Here is an 18,456-nt window from a genome sequence, read left to right as displayed (position 1 = left end):
ACAGAAGTAAAAAGAGAATGACTAAGTCTGAGCAGTTCGTATTTCAAGCCAGGTAGGTTGCATTGAAATAACTTTATTTATGTTTTGCAAGTACATTTGACCACGCAGACTGTATCTGCCAACAGTCAGACTCTGTTCAATCAGCTGAGCGCTGGTAAACACATCTCATAGTTACCATTAGACGTGCCAGTACTTCATCCAAACCAGCATTTTTAATAGACGCATAAAAGAGACATGTGGTAGTGGTTTAAACATTTAAATAAAATCTGAGCTGCAAAGTTTCCACAGAAGTTGGAAATTGTCTGCCATCAACTTCTCGTATTTCTTTTGTTTGAGGTCAAACAGAAGCAGCATGCTCTGGAAATTTGAATAGTCGTGTGGATCTTCTGCTAAATCACTTCCTTATCTGAACGCTTCACCGATTAGAGGGCGTTGTGTCTGCGGCGAGATTACCATGCAAGCAAAAGTGCCCTTAAATTACACTGATGCAGGCTAGAAGTGTCACTGTAGTTTTCAAGCTACTAAATCCTCATAATCATGCTAAGAACACGTGTTATGCAAAAGCGCACCCTGAGATAAAATGCAGTTTAGCAAAAGTCTGTCTCAAATACACTTCCAAAAACATATATTAGCCCCTGCCTTCGAATCAAGCTGTAACAAAAAGTAACCGGTCTCAGATTAGTTTCTGAGGAAAGCTCCTTACAGACTTTTGTTTTTCCTCAGAATTCTAAATGTACTGCATATGCTATCAATACAATGCGCTGATTTTACTTTCCAAGATGTTGCAATTACACCAAGACTGTAACTCCCTAGCTGATGAATTGTAGCTACTGACGAATGCGGATCCAATTAACTTCTCTTTTTAAGCAGGGCAGGAGTAAGTAAATGGCGCGTGACTCCAGTCCTCATTTATCACAGTGACGAAAGCTTACTCAACTTTTTCACCTTTTGGCAGACATGTAGAGAGACATTATTTGGCAACGGGGATGTGATTTTCAACAAATTATTCTAAAACTATGAGCAGGAATAGACTGCTATAACAGCCTGTTTTTTGATGCAGGGATTTGCTCTAATTTAGCCACGAGAGCATTAGTGAGGTCGGACACTAATACCGGGCGATAAGGCCTGGCTAGCACACGGCGTTCCAGTTCATCCCAAAGGTGTTGGAGGAGGTTGATTCCAGAGCTCTGTGCAGGCCAGCCAAGTTCTTCCACAACAATCATCTCTGAATGGACCTGGCCTAATGCAGGACAGGGCCTGTCACAATAAACTTTCGAGCATATAGATCAATTCCTCTGAAGCTGGAAGGAAGTCAGACGCTCATTCAAAAACATTTTCTTGCTCACACCAGACCTAAACCTGCTTTTTTTCTGAGTGAGGACTGGCTTTTCTTGCCACGCATCGGTTTCTAGGTTTATCTAAGGATTACATGTCTTCTGTTGTACTGCTGAACATATGGTGGTCAGATTTGTGATGCATAACGCTGAGTGATTAAAAGAGAGTAAATAAAACAACAGCACAAACCATCGACGCTTATCATGGGAATCTATAAACAGAAACTATGGACCACACAGACGATAGAAGCGCGCACTCACACACACACTAACAAACATACCAACAGCAGTACGGACGTCCAAGTCTGACAAACACACGCCTCCACAGATGCACACATCTGTTTTGATTTGGAATAACAGAACAACAAAACCTCCTCCTGTTGGAGTGATATCACGATAACAGTCAGCGCACACGTCAGCTTGTTTATCAGAACATTGCTTATTAGAGCTCAAAGGGACACGGAGGCTTCACAGATGTTCTCAGAATGAAATGTCATCGCATGATAGTTGATTTGACTTTAAGCCGCACTCGTGTGTGTGAAGACTTGAAAACTTAGAGGACGATGAGTTTAGATGTGTCTCATCCTGCTGATCAAATTCAAACTAAAGGCCAGTGTAAAAAAAAGGCAGCTGTAATTGCGGCGCAATGATAATAATCAATGTTTATTGAACTTTTACAGATAGAGTCTTGCATTATTTCTCATAAATGGACACTTGATCCTGTTGATACGGTTTTTGACCTATCTGAGCACTCTTATCATCACAGTTTCCAGCAACAGCTGTCGCTACGCCAACTACCCAGCATCAACATAGTCAGACAAAAACAACTAACTGTTGAACGTTTAGCAGCTAAAGAGACAGACATTTCCTTCAGGAGGTAGTGGAGACCAAAAACAGAGCTCAAAGTACAGTGAATATTGAACTGGAATTGAATATTAGGGTTGAGCCATATCTGCTGCAATGCAAGTAACTAAATGTTTGCTAACATGTTCGCTACGTCAGATGTATGAGATGATTTCAGCGTTTCAGTATCAGGTTTTGCAGGTTTAGGAAAAACTGTTTTGTTGTAATAAATGTGCAAATCATCAGTGTCTGAAAGTTATTGAAAACTATATTAAGTAACCTATTAAAAAATATAATTTCCTAGGCATTAGCATTTCTCATACTTTCCAAAAAGAATAACTAAACCTCCTTCTCACCCTGAATATTGGTAAAATCAACTCATGTCCAAACTTTTATACACGTAACATCTGAAACCCATTTGTTACGTAGTGGGAAGGATTCACAGCGTCTACATCTGCTGTTAGCTAACTACACTGGCCAGGAAAGTATACACCTATTTCCCTTGGCCTGCAATATAAATCCTTCTCTGAGGCTGCGGAGAGACGGAAAACACAGCGAGCTCAAATTGCCCATAACAGGGATGTTCTCCATTAATTTCAGACCTGTGGGGGATTTGTTTATGTCTCTCTAAAAAGATGTCCATGCAGGCATCTATAAGCAGCTGTGGGAAATTCCCTGTTCTACGTTACTGACGAGCTCAAGCTGAATGTTTAGAATTATGTTTAAGAAAACATCACATCTCATTCTAATGAAAACAAGAGTTTCTGGAAAGCTACAGTACACTGTCCTGTTGTCTGTATTATTTCAGGCTGAAGCCAACGATTAAAATGATCAACACAGACTTTGTTTGAGTCACAGTGACACCCAGCGCAATCTCTTCCCCTTTTTTAACAGAAGCAGATATTGATCATCCGTTGTCTGTGTGTGAAAATTCATGGGAATAGCATGAGCTGTCTGTTTGTATGTTATTTACTTGCAGTGTGGTGTCTTTGTGCATTTGCATCTAGAGCATTTGCATTCACCATTACTTCACTCGCATGCATCAGCACCTGCGTGAGGCCACCGTCTGCTGCACTCATGAGCGCATCAACACGTGTGCGCATTATGTCCAGTGGTGGAATGTAACTTGGGTATATTTACTCAAGTGCTGCACTTAAGAGTCCCTGTGAAATGGAAGTTAGAGCATCTTTAGCTTCTGTATTGCCACGTATTCCCGAGTGAAACTGAAGATTTGAGCGGTGTACAGTTACGACAGGGATTGCAAATCTAATCCTTCACCTTTGATTGGTCCGCTCCCTTATCCCTAAAAGTTGCTGATTGACATAATATCGTTAAATAGGTGCATAATATGACTGGAGATGTGATCTAAAAGGTTAAATTTGCACTTTTCATTTAATCTTGTCTTTAAGTATAAATTCAACTTGTACTTTCCTTGAGTATTTCTGTTTTATGCAACTTCATACATCTCAGAGGAAAATATTGTGCTTTTTTTACTCCACTACATTAACAGCTTTAGTTGCTACTCATGAAAAGTTGACTTTTTAGAGATATGTTGTTCTCGAGACATATCCTGCGTTCCCTGGAAAGTAAACAAAGAAGGAGCCACACATCCTCCGTTGATCCCTTCAGGCCTTTTTAGAAGCTGTCAGAGCAATAGTATTGTTGTTTAACGCTGATATGCAGCAATGTTGTAATTGTGTTTGGTGTATTCTGGTAGGCCCTTAATGCTGTTGCATGATTGTAGCTTTTAGTGCATGCACTTTAAAACCTGTCTGTCTTTATGACTCTTAAGCAAATCACTTGGAAGTCTCCGTCTATATAAAAGAACTCACCCAAAAAATGTATGCACATGAAGAAGTAACCAAACACTCATACACACCCACGCAGTCAGTTTTTGTCTTTGTTTCAGCCAGCAAACTTTTCTCCCCAAACAAACTCTTGAAAACAAAAAACTGGAGATTTACGATAAGTCGCTATATTTACATACATACATCTGTGACCGCGTTTAGCTGGTATTGTTTTCACCTTGTGAGTCTGTCTGTGTGTGTGTGTGTTATCAAAATGTGGTCCTGGTTACACCTGCTGTAGTGGGAACCACCACAGAAGCCGCTTTGAACACTCGGCTCGCTGTTTATGTATCTTTACGTTTGTCTATGGATAGATTTTGCTAGCTTCAGAACCGTGCAAGAAGCGGTCAAAATACTTTATCGGTGTGTAGTTGTAGTTTAAAGATTGGTGTGGTCGGAGCAAGGGCATTGGAAGTTGCACGATTTGTCGTTAGTCGTTGATTTATACTTGCAACTGGAGATATATAAAAATATTACAACACCCCAACTCAGCAGGTCACCGAGCCTGAATATTCTAGTTAGACTGGTTCTGTGGGGGGAACTTTCTACTTAGCTGCAAAATCCCACTTAAACTAGGAATTACAGTTGGACAGGAACCAGTAAAGCTTTATTATAAGAGAGTCAAGATAAACCAGCTCCTCTTCTCCTCCCTGCTTTTTCAGCACTCTCTCTAGCACCTGGCTTCCCTGTGGATACTGCCAGCTGGAAGAAACCTGGAGAGAGAGAGTAGGCAGAGAAAGAAAGAAAGAAAGCCGTCTTTTAATAAAACTCAATCGAAAAAGAAAGACGGGACAGGTCAGATTAGTAACTGGAGGATGAGGAGAATGAGGGCAAATCTTAGATGCGTGAGAAAAGAGGAATGAGCAGGGAACAGTGAGTCATCTACCATCCCAAAGCAATAATGTAACTGTTATCCCTAGTCCTCCACAGACTTGACCCGACTTATTTAAAAGATTCTCACTATGTCAGCTTCTTTCCCATTGCTTGTTTCCCACATCTTTAGTTATTTAATTATCCAGGATAGTACATATGTATTTTATTTAACTGACTGAATGTTCTATTGGTTGTAGGCCTTTAAATTAAACCACACATTTTTTTAAAGGCACACAGATAAGTCCAGTTCAGGAAGAATATTTTTTGTTGTTGTCTTACCAAGAGTTAAATGAGAAGATTGATACCACTCCCATGTCTGTGTGGTAAATATGAAGTTACTCTGCAAGGAGGTGTTAGCTTAGCTTAGCATGAAGACAGGAAACAGGGGGAAAGGCTAGCCTGACTCTCTCAAGTTTAGAATCAGCACATTACTAAACTATTTCTTGACTAGGACCAGTAACTTCCTTGAGTCCTGACATCAATGCTAGCTTGCTGTTTCCATTCTTTGTGCTAAGCTAAGCTAACCGTCTCCTGGCTCAAACTTCATATCTACCATACAAACATGAGATTGGTATCAATCTTCTCATCCAAACCACAAGTTTCCCAAAATGTAGAACTATTAATTAGACTGTTAAACAAAGCCAGGACTAAGCTTTGCTCCATTGTAAACACTCTGATTAGATGGATGTAGCAGTGAGTTGGAATTCATCATGGTGCAATCTGAGTGACTGGAATCTAATTATAATTCAAACAGTAATTTAACGTACTGGATGTGATTTATAGGCATATCCATAATTACGCCATCATTTATATTTGATGACTACATGACCAAACTGCATCTCTTCACCATGCTGTAAGTAGTGCATTGACAGAGAAATAATTATTTTTGTAAAATGTACAAATAATCACAATGCTACACAAGCGTGTCAGCATGCACATACACTTAAAACTGATTCTGTCTCAGATGATTTCTTCCTTTGTCTGCTGAGGGTCAAGATAGCCCCCCTCTTATGACCTCAAGTGTGTGTTACAGATGATGAAAATTGTAAGCCAGCATCTTGGCAGCAGTACATACACAGAATTCCAAGGGGAAGTCGTCCTTGCCTGGGAAAGGGACGCTTTCTTTGTTGAGAAGCGGCCAGAGAATACCCTGCCTGGCCCCAAAGGAGCAGCTGGGGGAAATACTGAGTCACAAACAGCACATTCACAAAGCCTCTCCCACAGCAGTCCTGACCCTTTGGTTGGACTGTTTTTTTGTTTTGTTTTTGTATTAACAGTGGTGTCTAGACAGAGATCAGCACAAAAAGGCTTGTGAGTCGACCCGGCCTGCTGTCCACACAGCCTGAGGAGAGAACCTAAATGGTGGCGTTTCCTCAGCCTCCGAGGGCACGACCGGCAGAGTTCAAGCCCCTCTTCTCAGCCACACACACACACACACACACACACACACACACACACACAGGGGGAAGACCCCCCTGGACCTCCTGGTTCACCAAACATATCAAAGTGTCAGTTCCAGTCCCGCCGGAAATTAATGAAAAGAAAGCACAAAAGGTGAAGGCTGGAGAGAGTGTAAGGGAAAGCAGAACAAAAAGATGCAGTGATGGATGAAGCCAACTATCAGGAGACACATCATTGGAAAAACAAACAGCTTTATTGTACATTATTTGTATGGAAAATTAAGTGAAACATTGAACAATAACAGAAATTCTCTGGAAGTTATCTTTGGAAACATACTGCTCCTGTGCGGGGGGGGGCACTGTTCATATAACATTAAGGAATATGAGCACACAGTCAGACGAAGAGTGGACAACAAACAAACTCTTTTACCTCACTACAATTATTTGACAGCTGTTATTTGCATACAAAACAAATGACGGGCTTATAAAAATGTTCCTACTTTAAGTGCATTTTGCTGATAATACTTCTGCTCTACTAATTCCAATAATTATGTAGCTTTCTTGCAGAGAGTTTGAAAGATTGATACTACTTTCATGCCTGTACGATATGCCGGTTAGCTTAGCTTAGCATGAAGACAGGAGGAAATAGCTAGCAAAGAGAATAAAATCTGTCTACCAGCACTAATTAACACGTTGGATCTTGTTCGTACCTGTAACTTCATAGAATCTCCGTTGGTTGCCTGCAAGTTGTCCCGACCAAGAAATAGTCCGACATAACCCCCAATAAAATGCTGGTTTGTATTTCTACAGTTTAAACAAACAGATACTACGTGTTTATAAGTACGTTTTTAACTAGCCTAACTAGCTGCAACCCCCTGTTTCCAGTCTTTGTGCTAAGCTAAGTTAGCCAGCTGATTGTTGTACCTTCACATTTACCGTACAATTATTTTCCTTTACATAACATTTTCAAAGCAGAACTTATACTTGGAGTATTGTTACAGTGCGGTATTATTGCTGATAATACAACTTTTGGCTATGAAAGTACAAAAGCACATTTTTCATTAAGCAAGATAATATATACATCATATCTTTCTTTTTAAATACTGGTAATGTATTGTAATATGTATCTTTAAAATGACATGTTACAATGCATCAACACAGTTTGTTTGAGACAAAGTATATAATATACAAACAAAAGCAATTGTAGAAGAGCTGTAATAGTCTGCCTGAAAATGTGTTTGCATTACAATGGTCCAAGACAAAAGAAAGAAGAATAAATCAATGACTAAATGAGTTTTTACAACGCACTCTCCCTCTCCTTACTTAACTTTCCTCTAATCTGTCTATATGTCTGTCTGTTGCTAAACATTGGAGACTGCGGTGGAAAATATTCCTAAACCCGCTTTGCGTGAGTCTTTTACTGCTGAAATAAATAATACCGAAAACCAGAGGTTGTCTTTTAAGTATTTATTCTTTGCGCAGAGAAGATTCAATCATCACAACAGAATGCGTACAGTCTCAGTGAGGAAGAACCAAGAACAAAGTGAACAAGCTTTCTTTATACAGAATGAGCAAAGGTGGGGGCCGATGGACAATGTTACAGACATTTTGGTCTCAGACTGACAGAAACAACAATGAAAAACAAACGGCCAGCAACCAAAACAAGCGGCCCAAAGGCCTTGGCGGTGGAACATTCTCATACAACACAGTTAGTTATCTTTATGAAAAGGAGAATTCTTCTTTTGCACAACAGAGACACGGTGAAGTTCAACAAAGTTCAGAGCAAAATTACTTATGCATGAATACAATATACTGACTAGAAATATATACTAAGTAAGTAGAAATATATACTACGTAAAAAATTACCATTACAAGACAAAATCCACATCCAGCAAGACGAATTCCTCTTGCTGGATGTGCTCCAAAACAAACATTTAGCCTTTTTATTAACTGTTGTTTCATCCGACTGGAAATCTCCCTGAAAAGCTAAGATGCTCAGAGAGATAATGCTATTATCAGTGAAACAATGACATTATTTCATAGTGCGAGATAACGCTTGTGGACAGTCTTACAACACAAACAGCCATGTAAACGCACACAAAAAAAAAGTGTATGATGAAGTAGAAGAAAAATATGTCTCGTGATTATGACCAAAATTAGCTCTGCCAGATTTATTTGAACAAAACATCTATTTTACAGCTCTGTCTGAGGACCAGATGCAGTCAGCGCACAGTTGATTTGTGGGAAGGGATTGGTTAACCTCAAAATTCATCATTGAACCACAAATCATCTGCAGTTCTCTGTGACAAATGTGAGATCCACATCCTCAAACTGCATATCAGCATAAGATCTTGTGAATACAAAATAAAAGACTCTCATGTTTCTCTTATCATCATCAAGTCACTGGCATCACTGATATTTGGTGGTTTTTCAATACTATGATGAGACTTCCTGGAACTTAAAGGATTTTGTGTCTATTTTGGCTTTAAATTTGAGAGTCAGAGTTCTCTTTTGACCCTAGAAAAAGCAGCTGACAGAAGACTTCGTTTGACATTTGAGAAGCTCTAAAAGTCCTCAGAAAATAACAAGTAAACTCCATCTACTGATGAATATCATGTGATACGATCCAAAGCTGTAAGAATGCTGTTCCCAAGGCCAACGATGAACTTTGAATCTCAACTTGTGTTGTTTGTTTGCAATATAAACCTTCAGGTGATTTACTGTAATTAATCCTGCTCTCCACAAACACCATCTGTCAGTATGAAACCAGTAATACAGTAATTGAGCCTTTGATTGACGTGTGTGTGCATGATTCATTTACAAGTTGATCTTTTGACTCTTTGCCTGATTCATTCAAATCAGTATTTCACATATCTAGCTGAGGAGCAATCAGCACACAAGTGATTATTTTTCTCAAGAATATCTTTATTTAATTTTTGAAAGTGTCAGCTAAATATACACACAAGAAATTTGCAGAGTACACAACAGATATGTTAAATTAACAGAGCAAATCTACGATATAGGAGCGTATCACACAATCAAGCCCCACTCATCCCTCACCTCCTCTAGCCCCATCCTCAGGCCGGAATTACATAGAATAAAACGGTACTTCATCCCAGGAGTGACAGGAAAAAGGTTCGAAGTCGGGATTTATATTTAGAAAAGAGAGGAAGTAAAACTCAGTTAACAAATACATAGAAAAAGGATGATGGGGGAGGGTTCAGACATTGCCAACATATACAGATTGTATCACTGATAATCTACAGAATGACAAGAGACAAAAAAGAGTGAAAAAACAAGTCTTTAGTTTGTTTAAAGAATCTTAAACTAATTCAGGAAAGGTCCCCACACCTTTTGGAATTCATCATTTGAGTTACAAACTGAGTAGCGAATCTTTTTCGAGCTTTCGACCGGACATCATGTCCCTCAGTCATTGAGCGTGGGTGAGTGGTGCAGCATCTCTCAATTTTAGTAATACTGCATGCTTGTTCCATAGAGAGACATAGGACAGTGAGTGGCGTTTCATTGGAATGTATCAGTTTAAGGAAAGAGTCCCATACGTTGTCCGATAGTGAGAGGTTTAAATCCTGCTACCAGGCTGTTTTAATTTTGACGAGATGGGCATGTGTTATACCTCCCAGCTTGTCATGGAAAGCGAATACACACAGTTGATTTTCATCATTAAACCACAAATTATCTGTGGTGTCATCCACAGAGTGGAATGCACTTATTATGCAAAACATCATCTGTCAGTATAACGGTAACCTCATAATTAAGCTTTTGATTGGTATGTGTGTGTCTGTCAGTGCATGTGTGTGTTGGTGTTGCAACATCTAATCAAGGAGAAAGGTGGACTTACTGCTCTGAATGAACTCTTGTTGCACCAAGCAAAGAAACACTTAAATAAACCAACAGACGTCAATATGCAGGTTCCCCCAGATCTGAGAGATGTAGCGAAGTGTGTGTGTGTGTGTGTGTGTGGGTCTGGACTCACTGCAAATGTCACCTGACATAAATCTAAACTTATATTTTGGACTGCAAAAGCACCGGATAAACACTCTCAAAGACAACATTTTGTCTGTAAATCTCTGTGAATAACTTGACATCTAAATTAATTTCCTTCTAACCATCACTGTTCTTTGTGTATTTCCGACGTTATCACAATATTTGCGGAATCTGCAAAAAATACTCCAAATTCTCTCCACATGGCTCCACTTTTGACCCAAAATGTATAAAATGTATCATCACATGATCAAAACCTTCATTCATGCTTGCTCCTCCTGGCTGACTCCCCCTTTCTGTCTGTTTGCTCGTTGCTTTATTCTGCATCAGAGTGGGATGTAGATTTCTAGGATCTTGCACAAAGCTTCTCCTCACGCTCCAGTTGTTTTTTTTAGCCCATTAAATGATGGAAGCCAGTCAGCTGGGAGCTGTTTGTATGGAGAGGTTTTTTTATTGATGCAAAAGAGGACATTTACTGGAAGTTTTGGGGTTGTGTTTTTTATTGTTTGGAGGTAGGAACATGCTTGACAAATCTTCTCAAACTAAAGTCAAATCTTTCCTTATTTACAAAAGCCATGTTTTCTCTGTATCTTTTTTTCTTAATTATCTTGGGTTTCTGACAGGCTTACTTCTTTTCTAAGCTGTGTATCTCTTTGAATAAGCTCATAGAATAAGATGAGACCGCTTGACTTTATTTATACCAGAAAATAGTCAACTAATGTCAGAAATGAATTGATGTTGCATGTTGTAATAACGATAGCATTACCAGCATTTTGAGCTATATATTCCACTAATTCAATTGCAGACACCTCATGTTAATTCAAAGTAAAATATCTCCAGTAACTCTTTGCTGTTCAGTGGTGTATTGTTTAGACATTGAGCTTGTGCACCCTCTTCTGGCTTTAAAACCAACATCAACGCTACTAGTATGAGATGTGGGAACAGACATAGAATTTTTCTCTTCACCTGATAACAAAATTAAAACATGTTAAAAGGTTTTGATCCATGCTATTTCTATCTTGGTTTCTCTTTCTTTTCAGGGGGATGGGATTCAATCACTATCTGTGTCTGCTGCTCTGTGCAGCAGCCCTGACAGTTTCCGAAGTTTTTGGTAAAGATGAGAACAGCGAGGTGCACAGGTGGACCAGGCAGAGCCTCCCGGTGCTGCTGGACACACACACACAGCCTCTAAACACGCCTTTGTTCAGGGGCCAGGAGGAGGATGAGGAGAGAGGTCGGACAGAGACACTCTGTGGAATAGAGTGTCAAAGCAGCCTACCACCTATGGACCAGACTGAGCAAGAGAGGATTCTGGGATATGAGACAATGCATGAGAACGGCACTCGCACTCATACAGATATCAGTTTGCAGGGTTTTAACAAGACGTCTGCGGGAACACCAGCCCACTCACTAGCTCGCACCCGCAGGAAACGACAGGTTTTTGGAGCAGATGGACGCTTTGTGATCTCTGATTTGCATTTCATCACCAACTATCCTTTCTCTACCGCTGTTCGCCTCTCCACAGGCTGCTCTGGAGTCCTAATATCCCAGAAACATGTGCTGACAGCGGCACACTGCATCCATAATGGGAGGGACTACCTGGAGAGTGTCAGAGGCCTTAGAGTAGGGATGTTGCAGCTCAAGACCAAGAGAAGGAGAAGGGGTGGGAGGAGAGGAGGGCGGCGGAGGCGTGGGAGGAAAGAAGTGGGGGAGAAAGTTAAGGAGCAGATAACGGAGGAAGGTGAGGAGCACAATAGTCTTGATGAAGATGTGGTGACAGGCAGACAGGGAGGCAAAGGCAGGAGGCGCAGGGGAAGACAAGAGGGTGAGGAGGATGTAGCTGATCATGGTGACCTAGAGAGAGGAGGACGAACAGGGAAACAAAAAAGTCTCAGTCGTATGCGACGTAGTGCTGAACCCAGGAAGCAATCCGTCTTCCGTTGGACACTAGTTAAACAGACCAGAATCCCTCAAGGATGGATCCAAACCAAGAGCTCCACAAGCTCAGTGTCCCCTGACTACGATTACGCTATTCTGGAGCTGAAACGACCCCTTAAACAAAAGTACATGGAGCTGGGAGTGGCCCCCTCTGCCACCCCTCTGGCACGGATCCACTTCTCAGGCTATGATTCTGACAAAAGCCTGCTGGACGGGCGTGGAAATGAGAAGGTGGTTTACCGGTTTTGTTCGGTGGCAAACCAGTCTAACGATTTGATGTACCAGCACTGTGACGCTCAGCCGGGTGCCACAGGTGCAGGTGTTTACGTTCGTCTGAGACAGGAAGTGGGAGAGAAAGGCAGGAAGGGGAAGTGGCAGCGGAGGGTGATTGGGGTGTTTTCAGGCCATCAGTGGGTGGAGGGGAAGGGAGGTGAGCAGAGGGATTTTAATGTTGCAGTGAGGATTACGCCACCCAAATATGCGCAGATCTGTCACTGGATCCATGGAGATCCAAATCTCTGTAAAGAGGTTTGACTGCAAAGCGATGGATCTAGAAAAATATTCTTTTGTCAATTGCAAAGAGACTCAGAGATCTGGGCCTGTGTGTATAAAACTTAAGAGTCTTAGGAGTGGTCCTCAACTTTGACTAATCAGTTGAATTTATTTTAGTATGAAATAGGACTTAGAAGCTTTGTACAAAAAAATGCTAACTTTTAACAAATTTCACTCTTAGCAGCTTTATACATACCGACCCAGGAATGCTGAGCTGACACCAGCTTAACACCTCAGTGACAGTTTGTCAAGCAAATCTATAATCCAGGAATCCTGCACTTGTCCCTAGTTCTGGATCTTGATCCTATTCTGCCATTTATCAGTTAATTTAGAAGCTGTAGGAAATCCTTACGAATGAGTCAAAAATGGCTAAGAACATGAGAAAGTATTTGAATTTGTTTGAATTAGTTAAGTTCTTCAGTTTGTGAGAGAAATTCACTGTTACCTTTTCTAAATGCCACATTTGTTTGTCTGTCTCTGAAACACCTAACTTATATAACTGAAACTGTAATTATGTGAAGGAGAAGACACACCCTGTTTTTTTTCTCCTATGTTGCACCATTATCGTTTTATAATAAGTTGGTAAATTACTAAAACATACTGGTCCTCATTTCACTATACATGTTAAAGAAATAGTAACTCTACACAACATATATATGTATTGTAATTACAATACAATTTTGTATTGTAATTTTGTCTGTTATCGAACAGAAATGTTTATGCCACAAACACATTTTCCTGTCAAAAGTGATAAATCATGCTGATAACAAATAAAAATGTTGAATTCTCAAACAAGTCCTCAAAATCAGAACAGAGATAAGTGATGAGCCGTGAGGGTAGTTTGGATCAGTGTATTTGTCTTTTATTGCATCTCATTTGGACTCACATGCAGGTGGGGATGAGGGAGAAAGAACGATGCCGTCCATCATAATCTCCAAAAAAACAACACAGCCTTCATTTGAATACTTAGCAAACATTATTTATCCACATTGTTTTTGTTTTTTTATGTGTCATAGTCATCTTTATTTTTCTTTCAACACTTCGTTAATGCCACAATGGATTAAGATACAGTCACTTTTGGAAATAAACAACACACAAAACATCCAGCATATACTTGAGTGCTTTACAGTGAGAGTCCTCAAGACTTCCAGTGGCAGTACATTAACAAATGTACCGACCGCTGCGGCGTCACTCAAAGAGGCCACATCCCAATCACATACACAAGTGCCTCCTTGTCCCTTTGATTTCCACCCTAACATTAAGTCATCTTGTGTGGAGACCGAGACAAGGAAAGGAGCTCTCTGAGAGTATTAGAATGCATCCTAGATTGACCAGTGTTGCATGCTGTGATGCAGTACCACTCCACACCAGCTGAGGGCACAACAGGGGCAACGTTTCCATTCAATACTGCCTCCGATTACAGATTGAGAGGTATATACAAAGAAGGCGGGAATTTTTTTTTTTTTGTCTACTTGCCTTATTTTGAACCATATGATTTGACATAACTAAAAATATATGATACATTTGTTGTGTCTCAAAATAAAGATTAAAGAAAATATGTATAATCTAACATTTGAAATAGTCTAAAATGCATAAATCAATGTGAACACATTTGCATGTTTCATACAATCCTTAAAAAAAAAGAAGAAAAAAAAGGTTAAACTGAACACAATTTGATGTGTTCGATGATAAGTCCAGATTTACAGTGCAAGTTGTTTTCAGGTACATTTTGAACTGTTCTCTAAAAACTTGAAAGTAGACAGGTGGGGGGATGAATGGCCAAGCAGATATAGGTACAACCAAGTTTTTAATGACATAAACATAGCTCAGTATTAGTTTGGACAACAGGGGTAGAGGAGTGGGAGTGGGGGTTGGCCAGTGAAGTTACACACACTGAACACAGTCCACATTTAACAACACAGTCCTCGTCTGGGAGATGCGCAAAGAAACCAACATTTATCCACCATTCCAAGTCAGCTGATATGCGAAAAACCAGAATGAATCTAAATACACATTTATTTATTTTTTTGTAAGTTTTTTCATAGTATATTAAGTAAAGGTTAACACTGAATTACACACACCCACACACACATAAACAGAGATTTGTTTCTCGGTAACTAGGGTTCACATTCACAGTTGTGCTACAACATTAGATAAGGAGGGCAGGGGGTTCTTTTTAGGGTTCGCGGTTGGTACGAGGTCAGAGGGCAAAGATCGTATAGATGTAATGGCTGGTTGGCTGAAGGGGCTGGGGCATGACTGAGGGGAAGGCAGTGGGGGAAGTGCAGCCATCCACATCCACAGAGCTCCAGACACAATGACAAATCTACAGAGGAGGCAGAGAAAACGAGAGCTGATTAAAACAAATGCTCCTGATAAAAATAAGTGAAGTCAAATTATGTATGCTCTGAGAAGAAAGAGAGGGAGATTCAGAAACGTGAGGTTTATTTTGAAAAGACTCATGTAACGAGTGAAAACTGACACGTCCAAAACTGACGCTAGAGGGTACTTAGCATCAGAGTTTGAGGCTTACCGCCTCAGACCAAGCATCTGTGTTTGACGAGATGAGAGTGAGAACTTGTCGTCCATTAAGTTGGGGGATTAGCAAAGAGAGGGAATGGTCAAAACTGAAGCAGCAGAGGGAGGGATACCCCAGTAGTGCGGGTCAAGCTGGATCCTATATGTATTGTAATGCAACCAACAGTGTCTTTTCATTGGAACCTCCCAGCCTGGTAAATTACTGTTTCCACACCTCCAGTTTCTTACACCAGCTTCCTTTTATAAATTTCTAGTCTCCAAGGCCTAACTGATGTTACCCTGATACAGCACTATGATACCATCAGAGGTTATCCTCTCAGACCTGACAAAGCTCTCGTCAGAGCAGTAGAATACATCATACGACTGCTTTCAAGTGCTCCTTATGTTTGCAGCTTTCTATTTTCTGTTTCTGCATACCTTGGGGATTTATAGGTCAGTCCGTCTACATGAAGTCCTTAATGTTGAGGTCATCCAGAGCGTTCCTCGGTGGTGGAGGCTTTCTGGGGCTCTGGGCCGCTCCGGGAGACATCTGCAGACACAATTTAGCACTTAAACTCCTTTGGTCAGAGCAGCTGTAACCTTTATGTATGAAATTGTCATGAGCGTGTATGATCCATTTCAGAGTGAGCGTGTTACCGGTGGTCCAGGGGTTGCTCCGGTGGCAGGGAAGCTTGGCCTCACCATCGGCATCATGGGAGCTCCTGGTGCCCCGGCCTTACACAGAGAAAGACGAAAGGAAAAAGAGACAGTAAGACACAATGGCGGCCATATGTTGGGTGTGAGGGCCACCGAAAATGGGAATTGCCCATAAATGTCCAGACTGGTTCGGGGGCATTACGAGACCATTACTGGACTGGTGGTCTTACCATGCTGAAGCTGGGGTGAGTCCCCATAAAAGGAGGAACACCCATGGGTACGGTCTAAAGGTGTGGAGGGGAGGGAGAGGAGGTGTTGGGATGTTACTACACTACATATATGACAGACACACACACACACACACACTCTAAAACAATACACAAACACAAAATTCAAAACACAAAAATTACACAATGCGTAAAAGAAGTCTAGCAATACAGGACAATGATAGTTGAGACACGCAAAACTTGGACAAAAAAAACTGGCACACAACAAGAACAACACAACAAGGGCCCTTATTTAACCTAATAGTTAATAATAGTCCTTGATTTACACATGCACAATGATTTAGAGAGCAGAGACGAAGCTTTTTTGCTGGTAGCCTTCAGATGACTAGGACATTTCTGTTGTTGCCAAAAGAGACAACTGAAACATCCAGAAGAAGCAAACGTGTCAATGAAGCGGTTCAGCTATGAATGGGAGAACCGGTTGGCTTGCCTGGACTTTAACAGGCTTAAAAGAAACTTAAGAGAAGAAGAAGCTTCCTAATTTGGCACTACAATTAGCCACTTCATCACTCTCCAGCAGATATTCCAGAAAAATAAATATCTTGAGCATGTTGAAATCTGCTTAGTATTTGGTTTTTGGTTTGGACCATTTTCAACCAGTGCATGTGTTCTATTAGAGGTGAAATCCACCAGTAACTTATAGTTTGCTATGAGTCTTGTTTCCTTTTCTTGACTGCCCCGTAAGCTTCTCAGTTTCCTCGGTCTATATGATTGGACCTGGAACCTGGAGAGCCAGATGAAGGCAATGTTTGTGATTGCTGCTATGCCCTGTCTGTCGCTGCCATGCGGCTCCACTCCATGCTATAAGACACAGACAACATTTACCATGGGAGCACCCCAACAGGGGGGAGCTACCTGAGGTGCCGCTGGGTTTCCCATTGTGAGATCTGAGAGAGAGAGAGAGAGAGAGGTACTGCAAACTTACTGTCTTCATTTAAGGACATTATAACGACCACACAGGATGAATAAAGGGGTTACAAAATAAGTTGAATCAACACAATAGTTAGAGATACCCTTCCTAGCTTTTTTGATAAGAAGACCGATACCATGACATAAAACGGGGTGAACTGTCATTTTTACACTTTGGTTATTGTACGGATTAAACAAACAACATATTATGTTTTAATGAATGAGCTATATATATGTGCTGCTTTATTACTGTTGACAAGAACCAGGCTAACTGTTTCCCCAAAGTTTCCAGTCTTTATACTTAGCATAAAGTATTCCTATCCAGCGGACAGACATTGGGGTGGCATCAGTCTTCTCATCCAACCCTCACAAATAACAAGCGTATTTAAATCAGCATCTAAATGACTACTTACTACTTGCCATGTTGGCCATGGAGGTGTCAACATCCCCCGCCTGAGGGGTCAAAGTGGGCTTCATTACATCCCCTAGTCCATCAAATACTACAGAAGGGAGGAGGGGGGGTACAAGGAAGGAAAGGAAGGGAGATATTAGCGTCTCACACCAGCAGCCTAGGGATTACCATGACAACCGATAGATGTCTCCATGACAACAGTGGGAAGAGAGGGGCATTGGAATGTGAGCTGGAGAGCAGGTTAATACCACCAAAGAAGAAATTAAATTACATCAACAGCAAATAGTAAAACAGACAATTTCAGTGTGTTAAGATGATGATAGTTTGTCATTTATTGCAGCCTGTGTGTAATCTGCTATTGGAGACATCTGTCAGGTCGTCTGCTGTATACTATGGTGATTTGTAATGTGGGCATAGGTACCATAGTACCACATCGTACCATCAAAACAACATGCACAATGTCAAGAATACATTTTCAGTGCTTGTTGGTAAATTTGAACTATATCGAGGGTTTTACTGTCTGTGATTGCTGCAGGAATGAAATTATGACGAGAGCAAAAGCACTGCAGCTACAATGAAGCTGGCTTAATTGCTAAACGAGCACTAAATAATACTGTTACTTCACACAATCTCTGTAACCATCAAGCATCTCGTGGTGGAAGGGACAGTGCAGCTGAGCTTGCCTGGCACCTCACCACTGCAATGCAGCAGTGCACTGTGGGAAATTAGCGTGTTAAAGAGCAAGGAAACTCACCCAATCAAATGGCAGGAAGCAAGCAATGAGCCAGCCCAAGAGCCAGATGGAGAGGGAGAGTGAGGAGAAGAGAAAGAGAAAGAAAGAGAGAGAGAGAGAGAGAGAGAGAGAGAGAGAGAGAGAGAGAGAGA

General features: G+C 40.9%; 2 protein-coding genes across 7 annotated transcripts in view; one reads left to right on the top strand and one right to left on the bottom strand.

Moving 5' to 3' along the window:
• Window positions 1–10,611: 10,611 nt before the first annotated feature.
• LOC116393575 (serine protease 23-like) lies at window positions 10,612–13,885 on the top strand. Its single transcript, XM_031866017.1, has 2 exons — window positions 10,612–10,811; window positions 11,340–13,885. Exons 1-2 carry the CDS (start codon window positions 10,756–10,758, stop codon window positions 12,769–12,771), a joined length of 1,488 nt encoding a protein of 495 aa, XP_031721877.1. The 5' UTR covers window positions 10,612–10,755; the 3' UTR covers window positions 12,772–13,885.
• The window catches only part of LOC116393574 (clathrin coat assembly protein AP180-like), a 23,849-nt gene continuing 19,022 nt past the window's right edge, over window positions 13,630–18,456 (bottom strand). For 3 of the 6 annotated variants that reach the window (XM_031866009.1, XM_031866013.1, XM_031866015.1), the window contains 5 exons: window positions 17,573–17,659; window positions 17,076–17,137; window positions 15,964–16,041; window positions 15,745–15,856; window positions 13,630–15,115 (listed from right to left, as the gene is read on the bottom strand). In XM_031866009.1, coding sequence (XP_031721869.1) covers window positions 15,770–15,856; window positions 15,964–16,041; window positions 17,076–17,137; window positions 17,573–17,659 — 314 coding nt within the window. In that variant the 3' untranslated portion in view covers window positions 13,630–15,115; window positions 15,745–15,769. The remainder of the gene's footprint in view (window positions 15,116–15,744; window positions 15,857–15,963; window positions 16,042–17,075; window positions 17,138–17,572; window positions 17,660–18,456) is intronic. The other 3 variants (XM_031866011.1, XM_031866014.1, XM_031866012.1) reach the window with 2 other exon arrangements.

The sequence above is a fragment of the Anarrhichthys ocellatus genome, unplaced genomic scaffold (genome assembly GCF_004355925.1).
Source record: "Anarrhichthys ocellatus isolate YVR2014 unplaced genomic scaffold, GSC_Weel_1.0 scaffold34, whole genome shotgun sequence".
Lineage (NCBI taxonomy): Eukaryota > Metazoa > Chordata > Actinopteri > Perciformes > Anarhichadidae > Anarrhichthys > Anarrhichthys ocellatus.
The sequence above is the reverse complement of the archived record's forward strand: the minus strand, read 5'-3'. Positions and strand labels throughout refer to the sequence as shown.